Source organism: Corythoichthys intestinalis, chromosome 4 (assembly GCF_030265065.1).
Source record: "Corythoichthys intestinalis isolate RoL2023-P3 chromosome 4, ASM3026506v1, whole genome shotgun sequence".
NCBI classification, from domain to species: Eukaryota; Metazoa; Chordata; class Actinopteri; order Syngnathiformes; family Syngnathidae; genus Corythoichthys; species Corythoichthys intestinalis.
In genome coordinates this window covers 48,532,330-48,553,405 of record NC_080398.1, presented here as the reverse complement: position 1 = coordinate 48,553,405, position 21,076 = coordinate 48,532,330, and the positions used below count along the sequence as shown (strand labels likewise).

Genomic DNA, 21,076 nt, shown 5'->3' with positions numbered 1-21,076 from the left:
TTGGATAAATGAAAATCAGATTTGATGAGCATCCACTCACCTGTACAATGCAAGGCTCCTCCCTGGGGCAGCACATCCTGTGGCCTGGCAGCCTACAAACACAGTCTCCCCAAAGCCAAACATGTTGGCTGGCCTGGTTGGATGCATCTGGACCTGGAGGTCTGACACATGCACACATTTGCACAAAACCAAAGTCAGAGCTTGTGTGAATGCCTGGCAAGAAAAGTGCTGCTTGGACAAACTTCTTGAATTTCATCCGTAGTATCTGTCACTACTGATTCAGCAGTTTTAGTTGGCAAAAGAACAACCTGTTACATCTAGAGTGATGGTGTCTGGAGAGGTCCATCGTCCCAGCGGTTGGTCTGTCTCAAATCTGAAGTGGTACTGGCCTGCATCGCTCAGCTTGACAGCCCGAATTTGGACTGAACAGCTGGAGTAGCTGCCACCAATGTAGCTGCAATGTGGTGAGAATGAGAGAAATATTCATAGATTTAGATTTATTAGATTGTCTCAAAACTATTCAGAATATGGACAAAGGTATTGGGTGAAAATGTAAGAAAATATAAAAATGTTTGGGCAGTACAGTGTATTTGTGGGTTGCATAGCTGTCTGACAGATCTGAGGATTAGGGTTCAAATTCAACTCGTTCCCTGTAACTGGGTCCCAAACCTTCACTGATTCATTAATAAACAAGTTTGTCCAAATAGTTTTGCCATTGTTATGCATCTTATTTCCAATCCATTACCGTGTGCGGCTGCGATAAGACAGGCTGATTTGGTTTTGGTCCGTGTGATAGGTGAACTCCCGTCGACCATTTGCTGATACACGAAACCACATGACCTCTTTGACTGTGTGACCTAGAAAGATGAGGAAAAAAAATCATAAACATAAGCATGGTATAATATTGCATGTAGAGATGTAGGAAAAAGGCTTAATTTGTCATGAAGAAAGATTATAAAGACTGTAAGATGCACCAAAATGCCAAAACATTTTTTCCACTTGTACAACATAATGATATCCAATAGAAGAGCTATTACCATAATTACCAAAGTGTGTGAACTAACAATACAATACAATGAAGTTGCCTGCAAAATGTAACCACACTAAAGAAAGTATACAAAGTTTTTAAATTAACATCTCCAACATTGTAAATCAGAACCAGTCGTTATCATCTTTGCAATATTTCATGCGGCTATTGCTGTGGGTATCGTTAAATTGTGCACGGGATCTAATGTTGGTGTAAATGAAAGGGACTTATGTATGTTTTTTTCCTCACACAATTAATGTATAATAGGTGATGCTGTTGCCACGCAAGGTGTTGCCATGCCCACTGAGCAATTTGGATTTCAGTGTCTTGCCCAAGGACACTTTGACAGTGGGTAGTAAGTGGTAATAATTAGTACTACAACAATTAATCGATTAACTCGAGTAATTCGATTAGAAAAAAGCTTCAAATCAAATTTTGCTGGTTTGAGGAATGCTTTAATTAGAGTGGCGCTGTATTGTTTTTTTTAAGTGTTTGCATTTAGTTTTATTGATTTGGGTGGATACACTGCCAATTAGTGGCAATAGTGAATATGACAAAACTCATCTAACATGGCTGGATACAGCTACTCCCTGTTAAGACCAACAAAAAAGGGTTGTAAGTTTTTGTGTAAGCTAATTTGATAGTTTATGCATTCGTAATTTAGGTTGAAGGTATATATATATATATATATATATATATATACACACACTAGGGCTGTCAAAATTATCGCGTTAACGGGTGTTAATTAATTTTTTAAATTAATCATGTTAAAATATTTGACGCAATTAACGCATGCACTAAATGACCCGCTTGCACATTGCCTCAAACAGATTACAATGAGGCCGTTTATGGACATTAAGAGTGAAGAGAACGCCACCGGCCGCTTGGGGGCAGCGCCGTTCCATACTCATATTATTTCTTCTAAACGTGGGAGAATCAGTTCATGCTGTATTCACAATGCAATGCAAATTGCTATTTGTGCTCCACACATATTTCGGTAAGTTTTCTTTCTTTTAGTGGCAATTATGTGTCTCTTGTTGTATTTTGGGTAAGATAAGCACAACAAAAATAATATTCCTATCTCTCCAAAAAAAAAATAATGTTCACAAAAAGAAAAGCACTTCAGTCTATAGTAAGGAGGCCCTATTCTGACACACAGTTAAACAACAATGCAAAATGAACTGGCATTCCATATCAAAATAGCTATGCAAAATACACGTAAAACTTAGACTTCGGTCACTCTGTTTTTATTATTGTTATTTTTATTGTTATTATTATTATATTAACTCTACTTTTGATTGAAAATTTTACAAATTTTATTAAAACGAAAACATGAAGAGGGGTTTAAATATAAAATTACTATAACTTCTAACAATAACAATTATCTTTTAAGAACTTCAAGTCTTTCTATCCGTGGATCACTTTAACAGAAAGAATGTTAATAATGCCATTTGTGGATTTATTGTTACAATAAATAAATAAATACAGTACTTATGTACAGTTGGTTGTATGTATATATCCGTCGTGTGTCTTATCGTTCCATTCCAACAATAATTTACAGAAAAATATGGCATAATTTAGAGATGTTCTGAATTGCGATTAATTGCGACTAATTACAATTAATTAATTTTTAAGCTGTAATTAACTCGATTAAAATTTTTAATCATTTGACAGCCCTAATATATACATATATAATATATATATTCAATTCTGCAAAGTTTGAAAAAACGTTCAGGAATATTAGTTTGTATTTGCATTTAACGCTCTTTTGAAAGTGCAATCTTAGTAAGCCTTTATTTTCCTGACCAGCTCAGGGTCGTTGGCTGTTTTTAAAAGTAGGTATAAATTTTGTTAAACAATTACGTTGCTGAATTGATCTAACGTTTGGTCATGATAAAAACTGTACAAAAGGAGAACAATGTCTGTGTGACAGTCAAACCTGTAAACAAAACCAAGTTTACCCAAAACAAAGGAAGGAAGAAAATAATAACAAAAAAATAAAAACGAAATTTAGAAAAAAAAAAGTAAAAAAAGAAAAGAAATCAAGGCTAATGCAAACAGAACTCAACCAGAAATCTGTCACAAGGACAGATAACCATTTGGCTCTGTAAGCGTACAGACAGTTGACTGTTAATAGTAGTGCTGTGACATTCTGTAAAGGCATGGAACTGGCCAATAGACCCTACTCACCAACGTCACAGAATGACGTGTCGCTGTATCCGGCCGCCATGGTTTCAATTAGTCGTTCAGTTGATAGAGCAACTCATGGAAGCCCCGGTGCTTTCAGACGCTGTAAACTCATTGGATGCGTTGCATAAAAGGCGTTATGTGGAAAAGCTTCAGTCTATCCATTCGCCAGATCCATATTTGATGCCTAAATCGATATTTTGCGACCCGCTGTCTTCTCCCTCTCTGCCTGACATCTGCTACCCTGATATCTACAACTAACTTGTCCACACAAAATCAGCCTATTCTCACGAAAGTTTGAAAAACTTTAAGAGCAGCACTCTAAACAACATTACCCCGTGTGACCCAATTTTCTAAAATGGCGACAATCAATAAAAAAAAAAAGTTGACTGTGATGGCCGACGCTTCAAGGATAGGTGGATATTGGACTATTTCTTCAATAAAACACGCAACAACTGTGTCTGCCTCATTTGCAAAGAGACAGTCGCTGTTTTTAAAGAGTTCGATGTGACGCAATAATATTACCGAACAAGACACGCTGACATGTACGACATTACAGGGAAGATACGCAGCGAGAAATTATAGCAACTTGAAGCTAATTTAATTTCACAACAGCAGTATTTCGCAAGGGTCGAAAGAGAACGCCACAAAGGCAAGATTGTTGAAATTATGAATTAAAAAAAAAAAAAATAAAGCAAATGTGACACACAGAAGGGCTTGCTAAAATTTCTTTAAATGTATTGTTCTACGTAAATCAGCCCAGGTAGCCCCCCACATTTTTACCACACCAAATCTGGCTCCCTTTGCAAAAAGTTTGGACACCCCTGTTTAACCGATGATCCGTAGATGAGGCCAGGTTCTTTCACTTGTTACCAGCTAAATATTATTCAAAAAATAAAGATGGTGGAAGAAATAAGCATCTTGAATTTGAAACGGTATGTTGTCGGCGATTAGCCTAGCAATGATCTTAATTGTGGTTGTCAGCCCAAAACCCTCTAAATATATATTAAATGTATCTTACCAGATATAAAATGACTACTACGTAATCTGTGGTAATCGTTTGGAGCCCAGTTTTCTCGTCGAATTGCAGCAGTCAATCTCGCTCTCCTCTCCCGGTCTCTCGGAATACGGTAGAACCTCAAGTCTCTCCGTCTATCTTCTCTGTTATTGCAACCGACCGCCACACACGCCTTCACCATTTTGATTATTAATGTTAACAAGCAGAAAAACACGCCATAGTAGGAGGAATTTACGTAGCGGTAATGCATCAACAACGACGAGTTGACGGACAATATGGCTTGGGGGCGTGGTTGTGACGTCATGTGAGTAGGGTCTATTGGTCACTGAGTGCCCTTGACAAGATATACTCAACAAGCCGACCAGAACCTGGACAACGCCCATCCCCGGGCAACACTTTCAAGTCTGGATTTGTGGAGGATAGCTGGGGAAAATGGCGGCCGCTGTGTCTGACCACACTCGAAGTTGAAGACATCGAGGATGTGTATCTTTTTGTTGCGCTGCTGGCTGCGATTTTTCTGCAGGGACTAGGAGCCCACTTGATTCGTCGTATCTTCACGAAAGTGCTGGAAAGCCAAAGGAGATCAGTGGAATTGGCCACTACTGCCGTCAGCGCTATCGCTGGAGTCCACACCAGCCTCAACAAGGCCTGTGGTTATATATTACAGGTGAAGAATGACCTAGCGGCTTCCAACGCTGCCACAACCAGAATTGTAATGAAAATTACTACGGAGCTGCGCAACTTGGAGATGAGTGTTCGTCGGAATGAAAACCGCGACGAGTATTAAATTGACGAAAGAGGGTGGCGGACACGGCCTGCCATCGGTCCGCAGCTATTCCCTATCTTCTGGATCGAATCAACAGAATGAACTAACCTCTGAATTATGAACTAATCTTTAATCAACATAACGAACAAATCGCCGCGATCCACAATGACTTGGGAAAATGAACAATCAAGGGGAGGGAAAAAAACACCTTGTAATCATTACACAATCTGAAATGTCAAAATTGTTATTCGATATTTTCTGCGTCCTATAGTAAACTGGGGGCGGGATTCAATAAGCTTCAGCTTCTCCCGTCTGCCTTTTTCTTTTCGGGTTGAACTGAATGTAAACACAAATGAATGCTGTATGTTTGTTTGGATTTTTCACACCAGACAGACAGACAGACAGACAGACAGACAGACAGACAGACAGACAGACAGACAGACAGACAGAAAGAAAGAAAGAAAGAAAGAAAGAAAGAAAGAAAGAAAGAAAGAAAGAAAGAAAGAAAGAAAGAAAGAAAGAAAGAAAGAAAGAAAGAGTCTCATTATGTGACCAAATTCTCACAATGCGAGCGAAATCCAGAAAAGCCTCTCTCTCGCTGACATGCGAATTCTTGATTTCACTTTGTCTGTCTGTTGGCGTCCCGCTAGGTGGCATTCGAGCATGTCGCATCAACAGAACCCCCATCTGCTCTTCGCTTTCCCTCATTGTCTCCAGTGATATTTTGTATCGAAGTACATCCAAATCTTTTGTGCTTCCAAGAGAACAATAACCATGTCCCCCAGTTTATTTACACACATAAAAAATGAATTGTCATTTAGGGGTAACATGGGGGATCATGGGAAATGTTCCGCGCTTTAAATGCAATTCAGTTATTTCTTATGGAGGAAATAAATTCATGATACGAGCAAATTCCCGTTACGGCTTGGCCATGGAACGGATTGTGCTTGTATCATAAGGGTCCACTGCATTTTATTCAGATTGCGCCCAACAAAGACAAATGCTGAGATACCTGATGGATAGTCATAGCGACACGGCAGCGTAACAGTGGTTCCAGCCCACACACAGATCTCTCTTCGAGAAAACGAGACGCTCCACCTGCTTTGGCCCCCTGCAGCACAATCATACAAATTGTTAACATCTAAGTGTGGCTTTGACAGCGCTGTGCACAAGGCCAACAATATATCAATTCCTTCTATCCATTGGGTTCAGACGGAATAGGCTCCAGCTATAGAAAATCGTTATGTGTTTGTAAAAAGTTGAACATTAATGTTCATGAACATACATTAACAAGAATAGGAATCATTCATTTTCACAAGCCACAAGGAAAGTGATGCATATTCAGCTGTCATTGCCTCTTCTTGTCTGCTTCAGGGATGACAGCATAACTGTGGACACATAGTTTCTTGACATGAAAAATGGGCTTTGGGAGGTTTCGCTTCGGAATATACACATTACTTCAAGACAAAATAAAGTATTCCATTCCAAAACACACAAGTGAAAATATGTGTCCATGGAGAATTAAGCGTCAAACAGCATTAAATCAAAAAGGTGCCTTGAGATTGATAGTGACATTCTGTGCCGCTCACAGCCTGTGGGGGTGACTAGCTTGCACAAAAAGACAATCAATACTTATAAATAACCTGAGTGTAAAGGCAAGGGCACCTGACTCTAGGACCTTATTAATTCTGCACATCAGACTTTTGATTATTATTTTGATTAATTCCGATCACATATTGTACATTGCCATGGCTAAATATTTTATTATGACATAATTTTTATTCAAAACTATATAGCCAAATATCCGTCAATTTAAATGACATCTCGTGCTGTACTAAAATAATGTAACCCCGATGTCATCATTGGCAGTTAGTTAAATTACAATATTTGATGTAATACAGATAATATGACCTACCTGGTAAAGTTGTAAGGACTGTGCAGAGAAGTAATGCACCTGCCAACATATCCGCGCACTCTGAAAAGTCAAAGGAGAAGATAACACACCAAAGGATGAAGCAGCAGAAAACAAAGTCATAAAGGGCATCATGCCATTGTCATGAAAAAAAAAACAACACTCACCCCCCTTAATGAAAAGTATCTTCATTCAGAACAATTTAGTTGAACGGAGATGGGGGTTAGTTTCAGAGCAATGAAAGTTGCTTGGTGATCAGAATCATTGCTGGAAGGCGGAGGGAAGAAGAGAAGGAGGGGGCAGCGAGAGGAGGGAAGGTGAAGATGAACTATTAGTTTGTTTCAACCAAGCTACTGTCCCATACTTAATCCTTTGGACGTTTTGATTTTAATTGTACTTCATGCAAAGCGCACAGGTTTTGGATGCTTATTTACATTATGTGCTAATTGAAATAACCACAACTAGAACAGTTTTCTTTTGACTACAACGCATGTTTCATTTGAAATGATTAGACTGACTTTCTAAGACAAAAAGAGGTCGCTGAAAAAATGACCAAGTTGCTGTATGTATGTCCTGTATACCATGTGTGTTGGAAATACAAGTCAACTTTCTGAGCCGACATGTGTCAAAGCATTTCTTTCGTTTTTCGCCCCTTGACTGTTGAAGAAGCCCTGAGTGTAAAGAAGGGATTAAGTTTTCAATCTGCATGGGTTGATTTTCTTGGCGCCGCACGACAGGCTATTAACTTTGACATATTATCAGGTTTTATTCACTTTAACGCATCCACAGAGTAACATTAGCATTCAGCTGAAGTGGTGTTTCTGGCCACCTGATATAGACACAAATCAAAAGTTCACTCTACATTAAGCTCTGTTTTGTTGCGTTTCCAATCAGTTCCAGAGGGAAATATTCAATATTTTACACAATAAAATTGAAATAAAGCTCAACACGCAGAAATTTCCATTAAGTTCTTAAGACTCCCTAGAGAAAACTCACACAACGGTTGTGAATAGTCGTTACTATTTTACCGAGATACAATAAAATGGACAAAATGTAAACAATACAAGACGATATTTTGACAATAAGACACAGTTAACTGAAATATAATTTTTAAAATGAATCAGCTATAAACCATTCAAAACATAGTTTTTCATCTACTGATAGACATAAATGGAGCTCCAATTAGTTTTTACTTATCCCCACCTTCAAAATCGAATTCGAAATTGATTCTAGCCATTAGATGACCATTTTAAACAGTTATTTTCGTCAATGATGACTATAACGAAAGTAATTCGTCAACGAACAATTTATTTCATGACGACGACAAGACGATAACGAGCTAAAAAACATGTTTTGGGAGACTAAAACTTAATGAGACTAATGCCAATTTTTGTCTGAAAAGACTAGAATGAGACGAAAATGCGCAATAGTTTGCGCCACATGTTTCACAATGTGTGACATTTTATGTGTAGTTAACATGCATCGTAACAGTGTCTGGTTGCGTCACTCATGTGACGTGCTGTGCCCTCCGCTCCGACTATCCAGTATCCAAGTTTGCAAGATTTGTTTTTTGGGCGCGAGAGAATATGCAATGTTGCTTTAGCCTTTAAAGGTTTGTGCTGAGTGATCATCACACACTAAATGTAACTTGTAGCATTAGCATAGCATTTTCGTTAGTATTGGCTAACGACGAGCGTCCTCTTAAACTCTTGAACAACTTTTTTTAGTTACAGTTCCGTGGCGTCCAGGTGGCTATAACTAATTGAAAATCATGTACTGTTTTCCTGGTGATAGTGTATTATCACCAGGTTGGCGTTGTCCTTGTAGATGCTACAATATGTGCTAGTTGGAAACCTTTATTTTTGGAGTAATTTTTAAAAATTTTACTGACAAAAATATCCTAAATAAACTTCAACTAAAACCAGACAAAATTAGTCTTGACTTTATAGACGAAGATAAACATATTTTGAGGTGACTAAAATATGACTAAGACTAATTATCGTCCAAAAGACTAAGACAAAAAAAAAAAAAAAAAAAAATTAAAAGGGCTGCCCAAAAAAAAAAAAACACTGATTTTACTGCAAGTCAAAGTTTGTGTAAGTGCTGCACATGCAGTGGCACAAATGCAACACATACAATACAAATACAATATGCATCTTGTTTTTTGAAACGGAGTACCCCAAATATACTTCTTCATTGAAAGTCATATATATGTAAATAGCGGAAAACACAGACAAGGCTGAAAAAGCAGTTTCTTCTCTTGCACCCCTCTTTAAAATAAACTGCTGTATTTTAAGCTAAAAGAACTGTTGTGTTTGACAGAACAATATGTCTATATGCTGCCATAGCAGATTAATGGTGCATTAAGCCTCTGAACTATTTTTGATTTGTCCGTTTTACCATGTTTCACCCATAAAATCCCCCCAAAATCCGGCTGAGGCCATTCACAGCTGTATCTTGATGATGACGGTGATACATGCTACATGGACTTTTTGGATTGAAAAGAGGCAAGTATGCGATAATATCTCGTTAAAATAATGGCGTGTTTAATTAAGCTGTCTCATGCTCTTACCTTCAGTTAGGGTTTTGCTATTTAATTTTTTTTTTTTTTTTTTTTAAATAAAATGCCCTCTTGTTCAAAATTTTTCTTCCACCAGAAAATTGAGATTTTAAGTTTTCCAATGATGTATCACACATGCATATAGGATAAGTCGCCATCTCTATATATACAGTTGTGGTCAAAAGTTTACATACACTTGTGAAGAACATAATGTCATGGCTCTCTTGAGTTTCCAGTTATTTCTACAACTCTTGATTTTTCTCCGATAGAGTGATTGGATCAGATACTTCTTTGTCCCAAAAAAGAATTCATGGAGTTTGATTCTTTATGACTTTATTATGGGTGAACAGAAAACAGTGATCAAATCTGCTAGGTCAAAAATATACATACAGCAGCGCTAATATTTGGTAACTTGTCCCTTGGCCATTTTCACTTCAATTAGGCGCTTTTGGTAGCCATCCACAAGCTTCTGGCAAGCTTCTGGTTGAATCTTTGACCACTCCTCTTGACAGAATTGGTGCAGTTCAGTTAAATTTGATGGCTTTCTGACATGGACCTGTTTCTTCCGCATTGTCCACAAGTTCTCAATGGGGTTTCAGTCAGGACTTTGGGAAGGCCATTCGAAAACCTTAACTAGCCTGATTTAGCCATTCCATTACCACTTTTGATGTGTGTTTGGGGTCATTGTCCTGTTGGAACATCCAACTGCGACCAAGACCCAATCTTCGGGCTGATGACGTTAGGTTATCTTGAAGAATTTGAAGGTAATCCTCCTTCTTCATTATCCCATTTACTCTCCGTAAAGCACCAGTTCCATTGGCAGCAAAACAGCCCCACAGCATAATACTACCACCACCGTGCTTGAAGGTAGGCATGGTGTACTTGGGGTTACAGGCCTCACCTTTTCTCCTCCAAACATATTGCTGGGCATTGTGGCCAAACAGCTCGATTTTTGTTTCGTCTGACCACAGAACTTTCCTCCAGAAGGTCTTATCGTTGTCCATGTGATCAGCAGCAAACTTCAGTCGAGCCTTAAGGTGCCGCTTTTGGAGCAAGGGCTTCCTTCTTGCACGGCAGCCTCTCAGTCCATGGAGATGCAAAACACGCTTGACTGTGGACACTGACACCTGTGTTCCAGCAGCTTCTAATTCTTGGCAGATCTGCTTTTTGGTGATTCGCGGTTGAATCTTCACCCTCCTGACCGATTTTCTCTCAGCAGCAGGTGATAGCTTGCGTTTTCTTCCTGATCGTGGCAGTGACAAAACAGTGCCATGCACTTTATACTTACAAACAATTGTTTGCACTGTTGCTCTTGGGACCTGCAGCTGCTTTGAAATGGCTCCAAGTGACTTTCCTGACTTCAAGTCAATGATTCGCTTTTTCAGATCCATGTATGTATATTTTTGACCCAGCAGATTTGATCACTTTTTCTGTTAACCCATAATGAAGTCATAAAAGAACCAAACTTCATGTATATGTATGTATGTATATATGTATATATATATATATATATATATATATATACACACACACACACACACACACACACACACACACACACACACACACACACACACACACACACACACACACACCCCACACACACACACACACAGTTGGTGCAGATTTGTCGGCTGCACATTCTTGATGCGAATCTCCCGTTCCACCACATCCCAAAGATGCTGTTTTGGATTGAGATCTGGTGACTGTGGAGGCCACTTGTGTACAGCGAATTCATTGTCATGTTCAAGAAACCAGTGTGAGATGATTCCAGCTTTATGACATGGCGCATTATCCTGCTGAAACTAGCCATCAGAAGTTGGGTACATTGTGGTCATAAGGGATGGACATGGTCAGCAACAATACTCAGGTAGGCTGTGGCGTTCCAACGATGCTCACTTGGTACCAAGGGGCCCAAACAGTGCCAAGAAAATATTCCCCACACCATTACACCACCACCACCACCAGCCTGAACCGTTGATACAAGGCAGGATGGATCCATGCTATCATGTTGTTGACGCCAAATTCTGACCCTACCATCCGAATGCCGCAGCAGAAATCGAGACTCATCAGACCAGGCAACGTTTTTCCAATATTCTATTGTCCAATTTTGGTGAGCTTGTGCAAATTGTAGCCTCAGTTTCCTGTTCTTAGCTGAAAGGAGTGGCACCCGGCGTGGTCTTCTGCTGCTGTAGCCCATCTGCCTCAAAGTTCGACGTACTGTGCGTTCAGAGATGCTCTTCTGCCTACCTTGGTTGTAACGGGTGGTTATTTGAGTTACTGTTGCCTTTCTATCAGCTCGAACCAGTCTGGCCATTCTCCTCTGACCTCTGGCATCAACAAGGCATTTCCGCCCACAGAACTGCCGCTCACTGGATATTTTTTCGTTTTCGGACCATTCTCTGTAAACCCTAGAGATGGTTGCGCGTGAAAATCCCAGTAGATGGGCAGTTTCTGAAATACTCAGACCAGCCCTACTGGCACCAACAACCATGCTACGTTCAAAGTCACTTAAATCACCAATGTCAATATGGACCAAACTCTCTGAGGAATGCTTCCAGCACCTTGTTGAATCTATGCCACGAAGAATTGAGGCAGTTCTGAAGGCAAAAGGGGGTCCAACCCGTTACTAGCATGGTGTACCTAATAAAGTGGCCGGTGAGTGTATATATATATATATATATATATATATATATATATATATATATATATATATGTATGTATGTATGTATGTATAGATAGATAGATAGATAGATAGATAGATAGATAGATAGATAGATAGATAGATAGATAGATAGATAGATAGATAGATAGATAGATAGATAGATAGATAGATAGATAGATAGATAGATAGATAGATAAATACTATGTACACCTTAGGTACAAGCATACATTCCAAGCAGGTGTTTCATGAGTCATTTCATCCCCTGCTAAATTGAAAAAAAAAAAAAAAAAAAAAGGCAGGAGAAAAATTCATCTCGAAGCAGACGTGAGGAGGTGGAAGACCTTTCAGTCAACTGTGTCCACTTAGTCTGATGAGTCTAAATGACTTTAACATCCAGCTCTGGCACATCATGGCCAATAGATGTCATTTTAGCATCAGGATTGGTCTCCATAAGTCCATCATTAACCTAAAAAGTGAATAGTCTAGCATTCAAGTTATTCAAGCCACAAAGAGAAGCTGGAATGAATATTATTTAGAAATTATGTTGTGATCAACATCTGGAAATGGAAGCCCTTTGTTTGATCTGTTCACTATACCATATTAGTGTTCTAATGAGGGTATTGGTATTAAATAAAAGCGTATTCATTCTTCATTTCTGTCCTAAAATAGTCTTACTTAATAAACGACATCTGCATGGTGTTTAGTGAGGGAAGCTGAGCTTGACTTTGAAATGTTAGCCTAATAAGGAACAGGAATTCCTTGGTTGGGAAAGTTACCTTAGAAAAATAATAAAAAATCCTCAGGATATGAGGTTAAATGAACAATATATTGCAATTCGCAGATTGCTACGTTGGATTATAGGTTGGGACTCAAAATAGGTCGCAGACTGGCGATCGTCTTGTGACTCTCCACATGACAGAAAGTCTTGTAATATTTACTCCTACTGGATCCCCAAGAGGAAAAAGTAATTTAGTTCAAGGATTGAACATTTTAAGAACCAACTGCATTTGTCCTCCTCGGAATACAGCATGCGTTGCATGAAGTCGGAAGAGTGGTGGGCTTTGAGCTTAACCTGTAACCACAGAATGACTTCAAAAGGAACACAACACACTAATAGGTCAAAGTCTGATGTAATCTTAATCAAAAGCAGGCCTAGCTAAACGAATGAAGAGAAACAGATGGACGGCGCTCGATTAAGTGTGAGTGACCACAAACAGAGAGGAAAGAGTGAATATGGTAAGGAGAAAAAAGAGATGATGAGGATAAGGTTGCAAAGCAGGAAAGAAGGCAAAGTAAAAGAGTAGTCACTAGTGTCTATAGAGTGATAATATACCAAGAGTGGAGTGATAATGGGACCCTGGCATTTTTTGTCTAGAGTGGGGGGCAGGGGTTGATGCTGACTTGTGACTTAATTGGCCAAAATATATATCTAGAGCTGGCTACACGTGTACTGATTCTTAAAGGACCTTATAATGCAAATTCAAATATGTAATTTTAAATTATGATGAAAACCAAATGGATAACCTTGTAGTACTTACAGAAGTTGCTGATCTTGTTTTAGATTGGGTGTTGTTAATTTTTCAGACGGATGTAAGATGGCAGATTTCAAAATGAGTGGTTGGCACTTATTTGTGCATGAATGCCACCAAATTGATTCACCACTAATTAAAGCCACTTATTCCTTAAAATATGGCGTGCTGATAGTCATTGACATGATGTAAGAAGAAACTGATTTCCTTATGTCCGAGAGGTCAAGGTGCGCTGAGTGGGTTTATTAAGAACTGCAAGTAGCACTCGACTGGGACGTCCACCTCAATCCTGTTAATGTCTGTACTTCTCTCTCATACCCCTACAGTGGAAGGATTTTAAAAAATATAATGAAGATGGTAACAATAACATGTTCAATTAATTCTTTCCTACGATGATTCAAGAGGGTTCAATCATGTATGCAGTTCATGTACTTATACAGGGAGTCCCCGGGTTACAAATAAGTTCCGTTCATATGCTGGTGACGTAACCACAATTTCCACGTAAGTCAGAATTAACCCTTTAAGTACCCCTAAAGACCCCTGAAATCTCAAAATAATGATCAACAAAAACATGTATAATACGTCATTGTACTGTCCTCGCCAAGATGTTGGAGCTAAGTCCCGGCTAGACGGCGAGCTAAGCTCCAAAATGACTATGTCAGACATCCGTGTGGTTTGCTGACTTTATTCAGCTGCTCATGACATCAACACTTGCAGAATGAAACTAAAATAAAAATTAAATGAAATAATTTTCATCTTCAATAACAGCAATTTTGCTTTAATAACTGGCTGCTGGTACAGCAATAGGAATCCACACAAACGATTAACATGTATCAGTTATCGTCCACACATCATCAGAAACAATAAAAAAAACTCACCCCAAGTATTTGACAACAATTGAAAACGCACAATAAACAGTACAAAATGTGTTATATACAGGTTTTGCTTCTGTCGATGCTTCACAAGCAACAAATGTGCGCCCAGGCTTGCAGCTGTAATCTTTCACTTCTTTCTTTCTCTGTCACTCAACTGTGCGACTTCTTCGTGGAGCAAATGCGCTGTTTCTTGTGTGTGCGCGTGCACAAATACTTCTTCTTTGTGTGTACATGCACTCTTACTCGCGTGTGGGAGTACTACCTGCTCTATTCTTCCAGGGGACGTCGTGAATTCGAAATCACGTAGGTCGGGTACGTTGACTACCTGTACCGTAAATGCAATACACAATGCGCCGTGATCTTATCCACTAAAGTCATGTTAGCAGAGCAACCAACTCTCACGCTTTGAGCGTGAGACACACGCAACTGCCTGTTTTCTCACGCACACACACCACACATCCAATTTCTCACGCAAAAAACAAACATTCTGATTTTGGGTCGAGACTCGTTCGTTTCTTTTTCAAACTCTCAACGTAGATGGCGCTACTCGCCACTGTAACCCTGTTCGCTGCATAAACATCCTAGCTCCGACAGAAGAAGACCTTCAAGAAGACAATCACGGGAGAAACTCGAATGGAGAAAGAATCTCTGAAGAAAGTCACAATCTGAAGATTACAGACAGAGATTAGGTATGTTATAATTAGTGACATATATCGTCAATTAAGTACCCACTCTTTTAAACTTTACATCTTGAAAGAAATTGTTTGTGTTTGTACGTGTGAACTTGATTTTGTGTTGTAAATGTAAACTCAGTTCCCATAACAGGCAGCAGGAAATCACCTTGTTAGCCTCGTAGTATTGCCTACTGCAAGCATGCTCAAAACATCAGCTCATATAGCATTGCTTATTTAGTATCAGGCCGTGTTCACACTTTGCAGCGCTTTTTTCTGGAAAAAAGTGCTGCCCCCTGTGCCTACTGAGCGCTTTTTGAGCGCCTTTTGAGCGAGTATTCTAAACGGGATTCTTAAATGTCACCATACATAACGGTTAGTAACGTTGGTCAACCAAATAGGCTAACGTAGTCCATCGTTAGCATTTTAATTTATGTATTAAATTTGTTCAATAAAATGCTACTGGTATTAGCTTTGACATTTGATGAAGAAGAGGAGGCTCCTGAACCAGCAAGGCGCCATTAATGGATGCATGACATCCTCCGCAAAAGGCGCTGGTGTTGCCCCATTCAAATCCTAATGCAGAAAGGGTGTTTTCCTGGCATTGGATGGTACCTTGTCCTCAATAATGACCACAAAGATGGCCGGCCTGGAGCCCTGCTTCAGATGGGAGCCCCCCCACAGAGGTCATCAAGGCCTCTAAGAAGGCCCCAGCCCAGTACAACCTTGCCCACAGATCTTGGAGAAAAAAAAAAGACTAACCAGCTGATCTGCATACCTCATTTTTAGTTATTTTTAATCATCTGTTCATCTTTTGAATTGCTTAAAAAGGCTAATGTAAAGCACTTTATTTGTTGCACTGCTTTGTTAGCTGAAATGTATGGTGGGAGGCTTTGAAAAATGTAACATTTTTCTCCCTAACTTATCTTGTGTCATTTTTTCCTAAACATAAATCATTAAGTGCTCTTAAGAAAACTATTAATACCATTGCAATCAAAATGTCAATTAATCCACTTGAATGGAAATTGCTTAAAAAAACGGAAGGAAATCACATTAAATTAATCCTAAATGTCCTGGCGGTGGACCTTCAGCTATGTCTTTGCTTCATAGAATGTAACCAATGTTGCCCATGATCTTCTGTAGGCCGCCCCATCAATGGCTTTGGGCTGCACAAACCACCATGAAGCAGGGCACAACATGGGTACAACGCCAAATTAATTGTAATTCCCTGATATTTGAGCCACCAACTTGTGTGCCTGTGTGCAGGGCAAAATTTTGGTCACCTCCAACAAAATCTCACTCCATAGTTGCCAGCTCTGTGTTAGACCAGTAGTCAGAGGTTAGCCATGCTTTGAGAAGGCATGTTTTTCACTGCCTCCAAATTGTCAATACGGTGGTTGTGGCTCAAAAATGTAGTTACAGTGAGGACAATAATTATTGTAACACCATGGGGGGGTTACATCGTCATGGTGCTAGTCCACTGTGAGAAGCAATCTAAAGAAAATAAGATCCAGAAATCACAGTGTATGATTTTTTTTAAAAACAATTTATTTGTATTATGCTGCTGCAAATAAGTATTCGAAGACCTGTCTTTTTAATAGAATTGTGAGCCTCAAAGACCTGTTGAGATGGACTTTTTGAGCATAGCAGATTTTGACACAGCATGTTGATGACCCTGAAACGCAGTGTCAGCAGTAAAATTAACTTACAAGAATATTTATAATAATAAGCTGAAAATGAGAGTTTTTTGTTTCCCATCTTTTTTGAGGGGAATTCTAAATCCAGCTGCTTAGGACTGCTATAATTTTCGCCAAGATCGTCATCCGTTTAATATGGTACGTCTGCCGGTGGTGGCTCTGTTGTACAATTAGTGTCGTTAGTGGGGCAAATTGAAACTCCGCTTACCATTTTGGCAGTGCTCTCTGGCGTTTCATGGTCCAAATTTTCAATCCTTGGCTCTTGCTCAGTAGCTTTTGTCGCTTTTGAAAGCTTAGGTTTGAAAAAAATGTGTATATTCATCTTGAATCTTTGGTCCTCAGGTTGTTTTGGCTAACCGAAGCAAATGACCGTCTATGGTGCTAGTTATATGATCTGTTCGAAAAATAATTTTTACCCATTACAAAATTTTTTTTTTGTTAATTTCACTCATTTTTGTTGTTTGTTTTATTGCTTTACAACTTTTATAGACAATATTTTACCGGAAAACATTGACACTTTTCGGCGCTCCCTTAAACTCTGCGTATGCTTTTGAGTCTGACTTTCTGACCTGTTTGAGGCAGTTAGCTGCATATAAACACCCGTTCACCCCATACAATCAGGAGGACTCCAATTTCAAACATGGTCAAGATCAAAAAGCTGTCCAAAGACACGAAAGGCAGAATTTTGGACCTCTACAAGGCTGGACTTGTTATGGGACAATTGCCAAGCAGCTTGGTGATATAAGATCCACCGTTGAAGCAATTATAAGAAAATACAAGAAGGTAAACATGACTGTCAATCTGCCTTGGACTGGGGCTCCATGCAAGATATATCTCGTAGGGTCTAAATGATATTAAGAATGGTGAGGAATCAGCCAAGAGCTACACAGGTGGAGCTGGTCAATTACCAGAAAGGAGATGGGACCACCATTTCCAGGGTTACTGTTGGAAATACACTAAGATGTCATGGATTAAATTGATGCATGGCACGGAAGGTTCCCCTGCTTCAACCAGCACATGTCCAGGACTGTTTTAAGTTTGCCAATGGACATTTGGATGATCCAGAGGATTCATGGGAGAAAGTAATGTGGTCATATGAGATCAAAATGCAATTTTTGGGTCTCAATTCCACTCATAGTGTTTGAAGGAAGGACAATGACGCGTACCATCCGAGAACACCATCCCTACTGTGAAGCATGGGGGTGGTAGCATCATGCATTGGTGGTATTTTTCTGCATATGGGATGAGACGACTGGATTGTATTAAGGAGAGGATGACCAGGGCCATGAAATTTTCGGGAATACCCTCCTTCCCCTAGTTAGAGCATTGAAAATGAGTCATGAATGAGTCTTCCCAATGATAATGGCCCGAAGCAGACAGCAAGAACAACCTAGGAGTGGCTTCATAAAAAGCAATTCAAGGTTCTGGAGAGGCCTAGCCAGTCTCAAGACCTAAACCCAATAGAAAATCTTTGGAGAAAGCTCAAACTACATGTTTCTCAGTAACAACCTAGAAACCTTATTTATCTAGAGAAGATCTGTGTGAAGCAGTGGAGAAAAATCCCTGCTGCAGTCCGTGCAAACCTGATGAAAAGTTTTAGGAAACCTCTGACCTCTGTAATTGTATTTAAAGGCTACTGTACAATTAACATTGATTTTCTCTGGTGTTCAAATACTTATTTGCTGAAGTATAATACAAGTAAATTGTTTAAAAAAAAAAAAAATACACCGGGATTTCTGGATTTTTTGTTTTGTTTTTAAGAATATTATTTGCAGGTACTTTGAAAATTTTAATCATTCAAATTTGGCACAGTTGCTAACACAACTCTTCTCTGTGTTGTGTTCACTTTACAATACAAAATAAAACTTTAACTTATTACAATTTTTTACAAATGTATGTATACAGCGTTTGCTGTGTACACAACCAAATGCTCTTTTTTTTATATCCAGAAACGGCACAAGCATCAATTTGCGTCCTATTGGCTAATTTTACATTTTGTGTTAGACTTAAGGAGATTGTAGCACAGGCCGAACTCTATTAAAACAAACTTAAGAATTTGTGAGTCGAAATACAGTACAGGGTTAGGGTTTGTACTGTATATATTTCCCCCTTTTATTTTTTAAACGTAAATTTTCTGGGCAGATTGAAGATGAAAAACACTCCTTAACACATGGGTTAAACATTCAGAGTCTCGCAGAGACACCTACTAATCATGCCTTTGTATTGGTCAAATTAGTGCAAGGAGAGCGATTCATTTTCACAGAATTTTTATGATTCTTAGTTATGGGTTCTTATTTAACCAATTTGCCACCACTCTACTCAACAAAACAACAAAAAATGCTGATCAAAACAATTCCTCTTGTCATAGTGCTTGGAGTTAACATGCACGTTGTCGAGTACTAGATGGGTAAAATCTATGTTGTTTTTAATGTGTTGTATTTATTAGATCGACAAGCAGAACAATTAAAGAAATCTACAAAAGTATGAGAGGAGAGAAACAGTGAAAAATGGACAAATGTATGACAGCGTATCCAACCTTTATGGAGGGGAAGGTATCCATCCCCTCACCACAGATGAAGTGTGACCGTCTGGTGGTCAGTGTGGACTTGAAGATTTTCCACTGTTGCAAAACACTTCCTGCCTGCAGTTTTCATGTAATGTGACCGCTCACAGTTCCTCCCCTGCCATTCTTTATGTTGTGAAATATGTTATTTGGCTGTTACTCCAGTGCCCACAGATTAGACTCTAAGCGCCCTAGGCTCGCTGGCGTTGGAAAGAGTCCACACAAGCAAATAATGCCTGTCCAACATGTGTTAGTCTTCACGCTGAGTGGCTCTCTCCGTGGGGGAAATCTGGGCAAGAATGATGAGGATCAGAGCTACAATCATTTCTGACAAGGTGATATGTTGTTTTTGTGCTGCCTTTTAGGCTCTCTACACGACGATTTGATGAGTGGGACTTTAGCCAAGAAAATCATGGCAGAAAGTTGGGACTCGTGCTGACAAAAAAAAGTAAGGAAAGAGCTTCCTTACTTTGAGTGAAACCTTTATATCTTATCGATAATATGCTTAGACACCACAATTAAACAATAAATGAGCCAAATCAAACACTTTTGTGGCACAGTTTTAAGAGCATCAATTAATTTGAAGTTGTTGTAGCTCTATGAAATTATTCGAATCCCATTCACAAACTGCTGGGTTAGGTTTCAGTTACGCGTCTGCCAGAGACCTGTCTGTGGCTGCTGTGGTGTTCTGTGCTGAATGAGTCATGTCTGCTGGTTATTATGGGCAGGAGCATTTGGCTGCCCCCTCTCCGCCCACTTCTATTACCCCTTCTAGTGGCAGCAGGCAAAATTACACTTCCCCCATACACCCCCTTATTTGAGTCTCATCCAAGAATCCTGACTAAGCTCAAGTTCCAATTTAACCAGTCCAGATGAATAAAGTTCACATTTTAGGTTGATGTTGTAAGCAAATCCTCTGGTAATAGAATTCAACCTTTTCTGAAGTACAGATGATGTACGTACCCCTCCCCAAACCCCCTACCAACCCCTACACCCACAAAAAACGACATAGTTTTTTGGTAACATTTGTCATTTGCCTTTATAGCGTATCCAAAGGGACGCATTAACATTTTCAAATGATTTTTTTTTTTTTTTTTTAGAGTCATCGGCCTCATAGTTAGGCTGACATACCAAAAGTACTCCATATGCTGTTTTACCGCATTGTGTGCTTTTATTACCTTCGCTGCTCATTCAGTAGTTTGCATTACTTAGCGTTTTCAGATAAGAATGATATTCTACCCTATCATCAACAGTGTTGTTAATAACGGCGGTACAATATAACGGTGTTACTAACGGCGTTATTTTTTTCAGTAATGAGTAATCTAATTAATTACTTTTCTCATCTTGGCAACGCCGTTACCGTTACTGAGGCGGGAAAGGCGTGCGTTACTATGCGTTACTAAGTTGGTTGAATAAAAAAAAGTCTGAGAGAGACGGACTCACGGAGACAAGAGAGCAGAGCAGGAGTGGGGAGGACGCCGTTGCAAACGCGATGCTAGGTGGCTCCAATCGGTCTTTGTCAGTCACGTGCCCAAACTAGCGGACACGCCTCCATGCGCCATTTTGAGTGTACCACGGATGCAAACAAACCAGAACTGTGGCCTAT

At 39.4% G+C, this 21,076-nt stretch overlaps 1 protein-coding gene across 4 annotated transcripts in view; it reads right to left on the bottom strand.

Moving 5' to 3' along the window:
• cd22 (cd22 molecule) overlaps nt 1-19,716 on the bottom strand; it is a 47,941-nt gene extending 28,225 nt beyond the window's left edge. For 3 of the 4 annotated variants that reach the window (XM_057835522.1, XM_057835521.1, XM_057835525.1), the window contains exons 1-7: nt 19,444-19,716; nt 7,078-7,177; nt 6,914-6,973; nt 6,011-6,109; nt 746-857; nt 309-454; nt 41-161 (exon numbers count right to left, since the gene is read on the bottom strand). In XM_057835522.1, the coding sequence (XP_057691505.1) occupies nt 41-161; nt 309-454; nt 746-857; nt 6,011-6,109; nt 6,914-6,973; nt 7,078-7,102 (563 nt within the window). In that variant the 5' untranslated portion in view covers nt 7,103-7,177; nt 19,444-19,716. Of the gene's footprint in view, nt 1-40; nt 162-308; nt 455-745; nt 858-6,010; nt 6,110-6,913; nt 6,974-7,077; nt 7,178-19,443 lie in introns of those variants that run through there. The other variant, XM_057835526.1, reaches the window with a different exon arrangement.
• Nucleotides 19,717-21,076: the final 1,360 nt, after the last annotated feature.